This window comes from Schistocerca nitens, chromosome 2, assembly GCF_023898315.1.
Source record: "Schistocerca nitens isolate TAMUIC-IGC-003100 chromosome 2, iqSchNite1.1, whole genome shotgun sequence".
In the NCBI taxonomy this organism is placed as follows: domain Eukaryota; kingdom Metazoa; phylum Arthropoda; class Insecta; order Orthoptera; family Acrididae; genus Schistocerca; species Schistocerca nitens.
In genome coordinates, this window is record NC_064615.1 from 213,521,065 (window position 1) to 213,535,962 (window position 14,898).

Consider the following 14,898-nt stretch of genomic DNA (forward strand, 5'->3'; position numbering starts at 1 on the left):
TGCGTCAGTGGGAAGAGGAGTGACTGGCAGTCGGTGAAAATAAGCTGCGTCTGGTCAAGGCCACCACGCGGCCATGGCGTACGTCCTACCAGTCATGCAGGCGGGATGAGGTTCTCCTCACTCGCCTCCGCGTCGGGCACAGTCCCTTAACGCACGGTTTTTTACTCCGGTGGGAGGACCCCCCAATCTGCAGTGCTTGTGGCGTCCAGATTACTGTCCGACACATTTTACTTAACTGTCTTTTATTCTCTGACCAGAGGGCGGTGGTTTCCTTGCCACCGGATTTGCCCTCTATTTTGCAAGACGACGCAACGATTGCGGTTAAGGTCTTACGGTTTTGTGTCCTGTCCAATTTGTTGCCTCGGATTTTAGGGAGAAGATTTTAATGCGCTGCTGGGTGACTGGCTCACCCAGGTTTTAGGTAAGAGGTCCGCCAGTCATGATTACCTACTTGTTTCACTTCGATTTCTGTTCTCTTTTCCTTGTGTTTCCTTTCCTTTTTTAGTGCGTTTCTTCTCCTCTTGTTTTGCCTCTGTATGTGAGGATTTGGAACTGCGTCAGGTCTGTGTCTTTTAGCCGTTCTCCTTGTTCGCTGTCCGTCTTCGTCCCTTCACCGCATGTGTTCCTGTTTCTATGCGTTTGGGCGCTGATGACCACGCTGTTTAGCGCCAGAAAACCTCAAACCACACACACACACACACCCCATGTCAAACTTTTCATCTCTGAATAGCACTTGAAACCTGTATTCTCACTTATTTACTATGTGTTCCAAGCTCTGTCTTCCTCTGCAGTTTTTACTCTGTACAGCTCCCTCTAGTACCACAGAAGTAATTCCCTGATACCTTAACAGATGTCCTGTTGTGCTTACCAGCGTAAAATGCTCCTGTGGAAGCACAAAAATACGAATATGCTCCTGTTTATTAAAATATTCTGACTGAAAAGTGGGATACCAGCTTCCATATTCTACCTTCCTCAGCACCTTTCAAAATTTGCCCAAAATTTTGGCATGCAAACTTATTCGCACTCTTTTTAACATGCAATTCAAGTCGCATTTCCACATGTTCCCGTAACTCTAACTCGCTCACACCCATTACTCCATCGCTGTAAGTTGAATACACCCTTTCATTCTCACTTGCCGATTCTCGCTTACTCGTTCAGCCCGACTTCTCATCTCTTTGTGTCTCTCTAACTGTCACTGTCCCCTGTCTCACAGCCACAGTCTCCCTGGTTCCCTTGTAATAACACTGTCTCCTCTCACTTTCACTATCTCCCTCTTGCTCTCTCTTAATACTACTCTCTCACTCGTACCTTCCCACCGCAGCGGTGTCTGTTCTCACTATCACTATCTCTCGCTTCCTCTTTGACATTGTCATAGAATCTCTGTCATTATCACTGGCTCTCACCCACTTCCGCTTTCTCCTTCTCTTTATCCCTCTCCCACTGGCATCTACATCTACATCTACATTTATACTGCGCAAGCCTCCATACGGTGTGTGGCGGAGGGCACTTTACGTGCCACTGTCATTACCTCCCTTTCCTGTTCCAGTCACGTATGTTTCGCGGGAAGAACGACTGCCGGAAAGCCTCCGTGCGCGTTCGAATCTCTCTAATTTTACATTCGTGATCTCCTCGGGAGGTATAAGTGGGGGGACGCAATACATTCGATACCTCATCCAGAAACGCACCCTCTCGAAACCTGGACAGCAAGCTACACCGCGAGTGCAGAGCGCCTCTCTTGCAGAGTCTGCCACTTGAGTTTGCTAAACATCTCCGTAACGCTATCACGCTTACCAAATAACCCTGTGACGAAACGCGCCGCTCTTCTTTGGATCTTCTTTATCTCCTCTGTCAACCCGACCTGGTACGGATCCCACACTGATCAGCAATACTCAAGTATAGGTCGAACGAGTGTTCTGCAAGCCACCTCCTTTGTTGATGGACTACATTTTCTAAGGACTCTCCCAATGAATCTCAGCCTGGCACCCGCCTTACCAACAATTAATTTTATATGATCGTTCCACTTCAAATCGTTCCGCACGCGTACTTCCAGATATTTTACAGAAGTAACTGCTACCAGTGTTTGTTCCGCTATCATATAATTATACAATAAAGGATCCTTCTTTCTATGTATTTGCAATACATTACATTTGTCTATGGCAAGGGTCAGTTGCCACCCCCTGCACCAAGTGCCTATCCGCTGCATATCTTCCTGCATTTCGCTGCAATTGTCTAATGCAGCAACTTCTCTGTATACTACAGCATCATCCGCGAAAAGCCGCATGGAACTTCCGACACTATCTACTAGGTCATTTATATATATTGTGAAAAGCAATGGTCCCATAACATTCCCCTGTGGCACGCCAGAGGTTACTGTAACATCTGTAGACGTCTCTCCATTGAGAACAACATGCTGTGTTCTGTTTGCTAAAAACTCTTCAATCCAGCCACACAGCTGGTCTGATATTCCGTAGGCTCTTACTTTGTTTATCAGGCGATAATGCGGAACTGTATCCTTTACTTTTTTCCTAGCACTGTTCTGTCACTGTCAACTATGTACCCCTACCAATGTGTCACTCTCTTTCTCTCATGCTCCCACTGTCTCCTTCGCTCTTTAAATACCACAACCACTGTCTAGAATCTTTAAGTATTTACTACTTTTCCTTTCCGTCTTTTCCCCACACTCACGCACTGTTTCTGTCTTGGCATAAAAATGTGCCGAAGCATTCCTATGCTAACATTTTTAAGGATAGACTCAGGCACATGGTACCCTACTTTTCACTGAGTTTTTTAATATTTTATTTTTGTTTTCCAATAGGAGCTTTTTTGTGCTGTTGCATTCTTTCACAGCTACAGCAGGGCATGTCACTCATGTGAATAGAACTTTAGGGGATGGTAAAATTTAAATAACGCAAAACAATATATTTTACACCTCAGATTGTATTTTAAGTGCGTAAATATTTTGCAAGTCCCTCAGTGCTATAATATTGGCTTGCCAGAACCCTTCTGATGCTAACGGAGACTCTTTACAGCATATTTCTCCGTTCTACGTCAATTTATAAACTACATTTTCTCCTAATACCTGATTTTACATTGGAATATATCCTACATACTTTACCCATTTGTAAGATGGCAGATTAAATGAAGGTCAATTTCGCAGCTTACAAGAGGGTTTTTATACATCCTAACGGAAAGGTGAATAGGACACGTAACTTGTTGTTGTTGTGGTCTTCAGTCCTGAGACTGGTTTGATGCAGCTCTCCATGCTACTCTATCCTGTGCAAGCTTCTTCATCTCCCAGTACCTACTGCAGCCTACATCCTTCTGAATCTGCTTAATGTATTCATCTCTTGGTCTCCCTCTACGATTTTTACCATCCACGCTGCCCTCCAATACTAAACTGGTGATCCCTCGATGTCTCAGAACATGTCCTACCAACCGATCCCTTCTTCTAGTCAAGTTGTGCCACAAGCTCCTCCCCAATTCTACTCAGTACCTCCTCATTAGTTATGTGAACTACCCATCTAATCTTCAGAATTCTTCTGTAGCACCACATTTCGAAAGCTTCTATTCTCTTCTTGTCTAACGTATTTATGTCCACGTTTCACTTCCATACATGGCCACACTCCATACAAATACTTTCAGAAACGACTTCCTTACATTTAAATCTATACTCGATGTTAACAAATTTTTCTTCTTCAGAAACGCTTTCCTTGCCATTGCCAGTCTACATTTTATATCCTCTCTACTTCGACCATCATCAGTTATTTTGCTCCCCAAATAGCAAAACTCCTTTACTACTTTAAGTGTCTCATTTCCTAATCTAATTCCCTCAGCATCACCCGACTTAATACGACTACATTCCATTATCCTCGTTTTGCTTTTGTTGATGTTCATCTTATACCCTCCTTTCAAGACACTGTCCATTCCGTTCAACTGCTCTTCCAAGTCCTTTGCTGTCTCTGACAGAATTACAATGTCATCGGCGAACCTCAAAGTTTTTATTGCCTCTACATGGATTTTAATACCTACTCCGAACTTTTCTTTTGTTTCCTTTATTGCTTGCTCAATATACAGATTGAATATCGTCGGGGATAGGCTACAACCCTGTCTCACTCCCTTCCCAACCACTGCTTCCCTTTCATACCCCTCGACTCTTATAACTGTGATCTGGTTTCTGTACAAATTGTAAATAGCCTTTCGCTCCCTGTATTTTACCCCTGCCACCTTCAGAATTTGAAAGAGAGTATTCCAATCAACATTGTCAAAAGCTTTCTCTAAGTCTACAAATGCTAGAAACGTAGGTTTGCATTTCCTTAATCTTTCTTCTAAGATAAGTCGTAGGGTCAGTATTGCCTCACGTGTTCCAACATTTCTACGGAATCCAAACTGATCTTCCCCGAGGTCGGCTTCTATCAGTTTTTCCATTCGTCTGTAAAGAATTCGCGTTAGTATTTTGCAGCTGTGACTGATTAAACTGATAGTTCGATAAATTTCAGATCTGTCAACACCTGCTTTCTTTGGGATTGGAATTATTATATTTTTCTTGAAGTCTGAGGGAATTTCGCCTGTCTCGAACATCTTGCTCACTAGATGGAAGAGTTTTGTCAGGACTGGCTCTCCCAAGGCTATCAGTGGTTCTAATGGAATGTTGTCTACTCCGGGGGTCTTGTTTCGACTCAGGTCTTTCAGTGCTCCGTCAAACTCTTCACGCAGTATCATACCTCCCATTTCATCTTCATCTACATCCTCTTCCATTTTCATAATATTGTCAAACAAGTACATCGCCCTTGTATAAATCCTCTATATACTCCTTCCACCTTTCTGCTTTCCCTTCTTTGCTTAGAACTGGGTTTCCATCAAAGCTCTTGATATTCACGCAAGTGGTTCTTTTTTCTCCAAAGGTCTCTTTAATTTTCCTGTAGGCAGTATCTATCTTACCCCTAGTGAGATAAGCCTCTACATCCTTACATTTGTCCTCTAGCCACCCCTGCTTAGCCATTTGGCACTGCCTGTCGATCTCATTTTTGAGACGTTTGCATTCCTTTTTGCCTGCTTCATTTACTGCATTTTTATATTTTCTCCTTTCATCAGTTAAATTCAATATTTCTTCTGTTACCCAAGGGTTTCTACTAGCACCTAACTTACTTAGGCGAAAATGAGCAGATTTACCTATAAGTATGTAATGCAAAGTGATGACACTCAGTCGACGGTATTAACACACGTATCCTATATACTGCATGCCAATGAGCAAGAGGTGAAACAAGCAGCTAGAGGAAACGTTTTGTATGGAAGCAGGCATGAGCACTCATGAAGGGTGCAAAACGGGCAGTACAACGGAAAGCTGTTAGGGGGCGTTCTGTGGCGAGAGACAACGAACGGGCGCCAGGTGACTCCTGCAGGCGAGCAAGTAGCGGGCCACCGGAGTGGTACGGCAAGAAGTTTTAGAAAACTCATCATCATCATCATGTAAGACTGATTATGCCTTTCATCGTTCAGTCTGGAGCATAGTCCCCCTTATAAAATTCCTCCATGATCCCCTACTCCGTGCTAACATTGGTGCCTCTTCTGATGTTAAACCTATTACTTCAAAATCATTCTTAACCGAATCCAGGTACCTTCTCCTTGGTCTGGCCCGACTCCTCCTACCCTTTACTGCTGAACCCACGAGTCTCTTGGGTAACCTTGCTTCTCCCATGCGTGTAACATGACCCCACCATCTAAGCCTGTTCGCCCTGACTGCTACATCTATAGAGTTCATTCCCAGTTTTTCTTTGATTTCCTCATTGTGGACACCCTCCTGCCATTGTTCCCATCTACTAGTACCTGCAATGAATCCTAACTACTTTCATATCCGTAACCTCAACCTTATTGATAAGGTAACCTGAATCCACCCAGCTTTCGCTCCCATACAACAAAGTTGGTCGAAAGATTGAACGGTGCACAGATAACTTAGTCTTGGTACTGACTTCCTTCTTGCAGAAGAGAGTAGATCGTAGCTGAGCGCTTACTGCATTAGCTTTGCTACACCTCGCTTCCAGTTCTTTCACTATGTTGCCATCCTGTGAGAATATGCATCCTAAGTACTTGAAACCGTCCACCTGTTCTAACTTTGTTCCTCCTATTTGGCACTCAATCCGTTTATATCTCTTTCCCACTGACATTACTTTCGTTTTGGAGATGCTAATCTTCACACCATAGTCCTTACATTTCTGATCTAGCTCTGAAATATTACTTTGCAAACTTTCAATCGAATCTGTCATCACAACTAAGTCATCCGCATATGCAAGACTGCTTATTTTGTGTTCACACATCTTAATCTCACCCAGCCAGTCTATTGTTCTCAACATATGATCCATATATAATATGAACAACAGTGGAGACTGGTTGCAGCCTTGTCTTACCCCTGAAACTACTCTGAACCATGAACTCAATTTACCGTCGACTCTAACTGCTGCCTGACTATCCATTTAAAGACCTTTAATTGCTTGCAAAAGTTTGCCTCCTGTTCCATAATATCGTAGAACAGACAATAACTTCCTCCTAGGAACCCGGTCATATGCCTTTTCTAGATCTATAAAGCATAGATACAATTCCCTGTTCCATTCATAACACTTCTCCATTATTTGCCGTAAGCTAAAGATCTGGTCCTGACAACCTCTAAGAGGTCTAAACCCATACTGATTTTCATCAAATTGGTCCTTAACTAATACTCGCACTTTCCTTTCAACAATACCTGCGAAGATTTTATCCACAACGCTGATTAAAGAGATACCTCTGTAGTTGTTACAATCTTTTCTGTCTCCATGTTTGAAGATTGGTGTGATTACTGCTTTCGTCCAGTCTGATGGAACCTGTCCCGACTCCCAGGCCATTTCAATTATCCTGTGTAGCCATTTAAGACCTGACATTCCACTGTATTTGATGAGTTCCGACTGAATTTCATCCACCCCAGCTGCTTTATTGCACTGCAATCTATTGACCATTTTCACCACTCCCTCAAATGTGATCCTATTTCCATCCTCATTCCTATCACATTGTACATCGAAATCTGAAACATTACTGATCGTATTTTCACCTACATTGAGCAACTCTTCAAAATATTCCCTCCATCTGCCCAAGGAATCCACAGTTTTCACAAGCAGTTTTCCTGACATGTCCAAAATACTTGTCATTTCCTTCTTACCTCCCTTTCGAAGACTGTGTTTCGGAATTTCCAAATGGATATGAACAAACCAGTGATGCAGTTTATCACGTAAACAGTGCGTAGTATGCTCATGCTGTATGCATGTAACTTTTAGGCATCTGGAGCAGGCACATAATGTCCAATTGGTGGAAACGAACTAGGAAGATTTCGATGCAGTTTAATGGTAGGGCCTTTGCGATAGGCAGACAGAGTATTCACAAATAAGAGGAACGCTCCTATTGGTCGGAAAAAGCTGTGACATGAAGCATGAAAGGACCCAGGTGGGGGACAGTTTTGCTACGAGAAAGACAATACCAAAATTTTCGAGGACACTCTCCTCTAAACTAGCGTAAAGTGCAGAATGGGGCGCATAACGCTCTGTAAACTCTACCATCTGGTGAGCAAGATGTATGAAACAGGCGAAATACCCTCAGACTTCAAGAAAAATATAATAATTCCAATCCCAAAGAAAGCAGGTGTTGACAGATGTGAGAATTACCGAACAATCAGTTTAATAAGCCACAGCTGCAAAATAGTAACACGAATTCTTTGCAGACGAATGGGAAAACTAGTAGAAGCCGACCTCGAGGAAGATCAGTTTGGATTCCGTAGAAATACTGGAACACGTGAGGCAATACTGACCTTACGACTTATCTTAGAAGAAAGATTAAGGAAAGGCAAACCTACGTTTCTAGCATTTGTAGACTTAGAGAAAGCTTTTGACAATGTTGACTGGAATACTCTCTTTCAAATTCTAAAGGTGGCAGGGGTAAAATACAGGGAGCGAAAGGCTATTTACAATTTGTACAGAAACCAGATGGCAGTTATAAGAGTCGAGGGACATGACAGGGAAGCAGTGGTTGGGAAGGGAGTAAGACAGGGTTGTAGCCTCTCCCCGATGTTATTCAATCTGTATATTGAGCAAGCAGTAAAGGAGACAAAATAAAAATTCGGAGTAGGTATTAAAATCCATGGAGAAGAAATAAAAACTTTGAGGTTCGCCGATGACATTGTAATTCTGTCAGAGACAGCAAAGGACTTGGAAGAGTAGTTGAACGGAATGGTGTCTTGAAGGGAGGATATAAGATGAACATCAACAAAAGCAAAACAAGGATAATGGAATGTAGTCGAATTAAGTCGGGTGATGTTGAGGGTATTAGATTAGGAAATGAGACACTTAAAGTAGTAAAGGAGTTTTGTTATTTGGGGAGCAAAATAACTGATGATGGTCGAAGTAGAGAGGATATAAAATGTAGACTGGCAATGGCAAGGAAAGCGTTTCTGAAGAAGAGAAATTTGTTAACATCGAGTATAGATTTAAGTGTCAGGAAGTCATTTCTGAAAGTATTTGTATGGAGTGTAGCCATGTATGGAAGTGAAAGATGGACGGTAAATAGTTTGGACAAGAAGAGAATAGAAGCTTTCGAAATGTGGTGCTACAGAAGAATGCTGAAGATTAGATGGGTAGATCACATAACTAATGAGGAGGTACTGAATAGGATTGGGGAGAAGAGGAGTTTGTGGCACAACTTGACCAGAAGAAGGGATCGGTTGGTAGGACATGTTCTGAGGCATCAAGGGATCACCAATTTAGTATTGGAGGGCAGCGTGGAGGGTAAAAATCGTAGGGGGAGACCAAGAGATGAATACACTAAGCAGATTCAGAAGGATGTAGGCTGCAGTAGGTACTGGGAGATGAAGAAGCTTGCACAGGATAGAGTAGCATGGAGAGCTGCATCAAACCAGTCTCAGGACTGAAGACCACAACAACAACAACAACAACACGGCTCAGAGGAGAAATTTGTGTGAACACTGCGTTCACTGCGGCTGTCATTCAGTTAGATACTAGCTGTAGCGTCGCTGAGCTCCAACTGCGGAGAAACGAACCAGCCACATAGTTAATTGTTCTTGCGAGTACTGAGGGGGCATTGTAATACACACGCTGCTCCAGCCATGCATGTGCATATCGCCATACTCCAAGACTAGGGATGAGTGCATGTTTTCTCGCTTTACGAGAAACATTGGAGAGTTTCTGCTGATAAAATCAGCAAAGGTTTTGAATAACTTTTATAGGAATTTCAGAGGACGAGAGCAGACATGCAGACGACAACTCATCACAGCTAAAGTAAATACCACGAGCAGAGGCGTAACTTGTTGATTCACCAGCTTGCGACCACTGTGAACTCGAGCAATCTTGGGTAATCTTTTGCTCAGCTTGTCACAAAACTAACCATCCTCTGTAGACTTGATTGTCATCCTAAATAGTACCAAACTGAGAACCGGAATTTAATGATTTATCGTAATATTGACCAACTTCATGACGTAGTAGTAAGAATAATGTTGTAAAGAAACTTCTAGTTAAAATTTGATATTGTTGTGTTTAGAGTTATTTCACTTACTCAGGACGAGTTGTGGTCTCTTGACAACTGTCCTAACATTGTCATGTTGCAAACTGTGTAAATCAGTGTATTTCTCTGAAAAAAATTTCAGCATTTTAAACCAATCTGTTTACAGCTTGAACACTATTGTGCTCTGTCATAGAATAAGGGTCTCCTGCTTACCCCAGTCATTTATTCTATGGACGTTAACGCCGGCCGGGGTGACCGTGCATTTCTAGGCGCTTCAGTCTGGAACAGCGCGCCCGCTACGGTCGCAGGTTCGAATCCTGCCTCGGGCATGAATGTGTGTGATCTCCTTAGATTAGTTAGGTATAAGTAGTTCTATGTCCTAGGGGACTGATGACCTCAGATGTTAAGTCCCATAGTGGTAAGAACCATTTGCATCATGGACGTTAATGCACACAGGGAGTGTTTATGCTGACCTCTGACGAAAGAGAAAAGAAGTGAAGTGTCAGACATTAGCTGTGCATAGATATCTTGCAATCCGCAGCTCACTTTTGGCACCAAAAAATCAGGTTTTTCTGGTTTCTGAACTAAATAGTGCATCCATAAGCCCTTAAGGCACACAGTGGACCACATCTTACGCAAAAAGAACTAACCAATTTGCTCCATTTGCCTAAGCTGGAAGAGGTGTGTAATATTCAAACTTTGACCCAGTACTGTAGGATAATTATGGTAAGACGGTCCTTCTGTTGTATATACAAATAGTTCCTAGCGCAAGGGCTATCCAGAACAATTGACTCTATCTTTCTATCACCAATAGAATCCGAGGTATAAGCCCCGAAAATCCCGTTTTTATGACCGATGTTTTGGAACATATTAGGTAGCGCTTCCTGTCGCATGCGTACCGGTTTTCTTATTTTCCTACAGTTCAGGTATTAGGCCTTTGACCTTTACATTTCCCAACTCTTTCTTGGCCTTCTGAGAAATCTTCAGCCTAAGAGATCGTAATTTCTGACTCTTACAGACAGCTTACACTGGTGTGTCGAAAGTAATGGGGTAGCGATATGCACATACACAGTATCGCGTACACAAGGCAGTGCATTGGCGGAGCTGTCATTTGTACTTAGGTGATTCATGTGTAAAGGTTTCCAACGTGATTATGGCTGCACGACGGGAATTAACAGACTTCGAACGCGGAATGGTAGTTGGAGCTAGACGCATGAGCCATACCTTTTCGGTAATCGTTAGGGAATTTAATATTCCTAGATATATAGTGTCAAGAGTGTACCGGAAGTACTAAATTCAGGGCATTACCTCTCACCACGGACAACGCAGTGGCCGACAGCCATGAGCAGCGGGGTTTGCGAATATTTGTGAAGGGTAACAGGCAACACTGTGTGAAATAACCGCAGAAATCAGTGTGGGACGGACAAAGAACGTATCCGTTAGGGCACTGCTGCGAACTTTGGCGTTAATGGCCTATGGAAGCAGACGAACGACACGAGTGCCTTTGCTAACGGCACGACATCACCTGCAGCGTCTCTCATGGGCTCGCGACCATATCCGATGGGTGCTGCACACTGTAACCTGGTCAGATGAGCCCCAATTTCAGTGGGTAAGAGCTGATGGTAGGATGCGAGTGAGGTGCAGACCCCAAGAAGCCATGGACCCAGGTTGTCAAGAAGCCACTGTACAAGCTGTTGATGTGGGCTTTATTTACATGGAATGGAGTGGGCCTTATGGTTTAACTGAAACGATCATTGATTGGAAATGGTTATGTTCGGCTACTTGGAGACCATTTGCAGCCATTCATGGACTTTAGGTATCCAAAGAACAACGTATTTTTAATGGACGACAATGCGTCATGGCACTGAGCCACGACTTTTCTCGATTGTTTTGTACAACATTCCCGGCAATGATCTGCCCGCCCAGATCGACCGTCATGAATCCCATCGAACATTTGTGGGACGTAATCGAGAGGCCATTTCGTGCACGAAATCGTGCACCGTTAACCTTTTCGCAATTATGGATAGCTGTAGAGAAAGCATGGCTCAATATTTTTGGAGTAGACTTCCAACGACTTATTGAGCCCAAACCACGTCGAATCGCTCCACTACGCCAAGCAAATGGAGATCCGACACAATATCAGGACCCATCCCATAACGTTTGTCACATCAGTGTAATTATTTATTTAGCACAAAATTTTAGACCATTCTGACACTGGAAGCGTGGTCTCGTCTCGTTTGCAGTGGAGCACGTGCTGGCCAACATCACGAACCTGGTGACGTCCGTGACGTGTTCGTCGGGCGGGTTCGACTGGCTGCGCCGGTACTGCGAGCGCGCCTACCCGCAGGTGTTCTCGCTGGTCGCCTACGACCACGGGCGCTGCCTCGTCTTCTGGGCGACCAACGTGATCGACACGTTCGCGTGGAACTTCATGGACCTGTTCGTCATGCTGCTCAGCATGGTGCTGGCCGCACGCTTCCACCAGCTCAACTCGCGCCTGCACGCCCTGCGTGGAAAGGTACAAACGTCTGTCAGCTCAGGCACCTGCTTTGTAGTGATCAGTCCTGTTTAAGTTAATCATTCTACTAACCTGCTTGACACCACCTTAAAACTGTTAACGTTAGTAATTAGAGACAAAATACAGCACGATACAGAAGTAGCAAAAGAATGGCAAAGATTCAAGAAAAACAGAAGCAAAATAGAGTATGAAATTATAGTGAAACGAATACCCTTAGCTGCATACAGGCATTGATATAAGTCAATGGCGACAGATGAAAATGTATGCCGGGACCGGGGCTCGAACCCGAGATCTCCTGCTTGCATGGCGGACGCTCATCTTTTTTTTCTTTATTAAAACAATCATATAAGCACATAAGCACAAAAACAAAATAATGAAGTACTGGAACTGTTTCAACACGAAATCTATCCTACAATAGACTGATGAACACGCTTCAATATGGTGCCATATAGTGCCATTTATATGCTTAGAAAACAGAACAAAACTATTAAACTGACAAGAGCATCTTCAGTCCAGATAGAGACATAGAACCAAAACGCAAACATATTAAAGAGAATTACATTAACTGCCTTAATTAGAATTGAAGTTCTGTCAATTGATTCACAACCGTCCAAACTCTTCACAGAAAGTCATCGACGAATAACAAAGACATGCATAGGCAACATAAATTAAGGAAAACTTCAAATGAAGTTAATAACACCAATGAGAAATCGGGAGCAGTCCTAGGAACAGGTGTAACCCCTTATTCGTTGTGTATTTTGTTCGCTACATAGTCTTGCACGTGATTTGTGTCCTTACCGGCGTTGAGAATTACCCTACGCCTTGTTTTTCAAAAATTATGTCTAACATATTACCAAACATCGTCCTGAAATTTGGGTAACGTTTCATCTTCCAACGGGCCAATCTCATATAAGCCTCGAAACTATTGAGATTATCTTCACTATTGTGGATGATGATATATGTCAAAAACTGTCCTAACAGCCACATCACGGTGTTGTTCTTGGCAGCGGGAAAATGTTTCGTGTCCGGCCGGAGCAGGATGTCAGCGCAGTGGCTGGCTGGGGTGCTGCGGGTAATCAGGCCCAGCCTCTGCTGCACCCATTTCCAGTTAATGAGATGGCCGCCACAAGTAAAGCGATGGCGTAAGGTGTCGACCAGACCACAGCGGCGCATTCATCACTGTCACATAAGCCGATGCTATGCAACCTTTCATTATTGGGTATAACATCGTTTACCACTTTATACCAAGGGACGCCACCTCAGCAATGTGGACGGTTAAACTTCTGTTGTCCCAAACTGCCTGTCCGCAGCTCGTGGTCGTGCGGTAGCGTTCTCGTTTCCCGCGCCCGGGTTCCCGGGTTCGATTCCCGGCGGGGTCAGGGATTTTCTCTGCCTCGTGATGACTGGGTGTTGTGTGATGTCCTTAGTAAGTAATTCTAAGTTCTAGGGGACTGATGACCATAGATGTTAAGTCCCATAGTGCTCAGAGCCATTTGAGCCAAACTGCCTTCCAATGAACACTCGGGTATTTAAGTTCAGTGGGATTCCGGACTATTGGAGATGTCCATGTTTTTAATAACAGGGGCGTCGTCGGTAAATCCTGCTTGAAATAATGTCCATCAACATAGCTTACTTCAAGAAAAAACTGCTTGACAAGTCGTAGTTTGTAATGCATTTAACCTGCATCAATGGGTGGGTGCATATCGGTGGGTTGTAATATTCGGAAGAGCCAACTGGTTGCGCTGAGAGGTTCCTTGTCCAACGAGTGGGTGATTCGTTTAATATATAACGCAGTACACTTTCGATTAATGTCAGGCATGTTGTGTCCGCCGGCCTGTTTGGAAGACGTCAGCGTGGTGTATTTCACTTTGAACAGATCCCTTTTCCAGATAAATCTACTAGAGAGTTTCATCACGTGTTTGGCCTGCATCTCGGGGACTGGAAATATTTGGGCCGTATAGTACGCTTTACTTAATATGTAACTGCTGAGGAGTTGTATGCGTTGGAGAATATCAACGGACCGCCAACTGTTTTCATAGATGCCACCTTGCACTTTATGGTGACCTGCTTCCAATTTTTTGCATTCATTTTTAGCGGGCATTTGTCGATAATCATCCCCACAGTGGTGTGGGCTTCGACACGCTTCGCCCAAGGTACAATAACTGCGTGGAATCCTCGAATGTTGACAAAGGTGCATTTATCGGCGTTGATTTTAGCGCCGGAAGCACGACAGTACTCGTCTACCGCGGTCTTGAGGGTTGATACGTCTCCGTCGTTGCGCAGTAACACTCCGACGTCATCGGCGTAAGCACGAACCACGAAGGACGTCCCAGCGATCGAAAGGCCTGCAGGTTTGTCATGAATAGAGCGTAAGAACGGCTCGAGCGATTAAACAAATAATATCATAGAGAGAGGGCTCCCCTGCGGCATTCCTCTTTAGACGTCGATGGATTGAGTAAGCTGTCCATTTACGCTGACTCTGGTTGTAATGCCCATGACGAAATGTTGCACGATATTAATAACCCGTTGATCAAAACCACACCGCTGCAGGAGCTGTAGGAGGTACTCGTGGCGGACGCGATCAAATGCCTTGCAAAAGTCGATAAACAGCATTGCGAGATTCGTGTTAGTGACTGACGCTATGGCTATTACATCTCTATATTCCGAAAGTGGCGTCATAATAGTGCGACCATGGAAGCATGATTGATGGTTGTGAATCACTTGCTTCATTAATGGAGACAATCTGTTGGAGGTTGTGTAATCAAAATTGAGTAAAGTAATCAATCGGAAGTTATCTAAGGTTTTTCGGTGTTTGCTTTTTGGCATCAATACAATTCGACCTTCCTTCA

At 43.8% G+C, this 14,898-nt stretch overlaps 1 protein-coding gene across 1 annotated transcript in view; it reads left to right on the forward strand.

Moving 5' to 3' along the window:
- Positions 1-14,898, forward strand: part of LOC126234932 (gustatory receptor for sugar taste 64f-like) — a 157,693-nt gene that overhangs the window by 59,284 nt on the left and 83,511 nt on the right. The window contains exon 4 of the mRNA XM_049943672.1: positions 11,775-12,049. Coding sequence (XP_049799629.1) covers positions 11,775-12,049 — 275 coding nt within the window. The remainder of the gene's footprint in view (positions 1-11,774; positions 12,050-14,898) is intronic.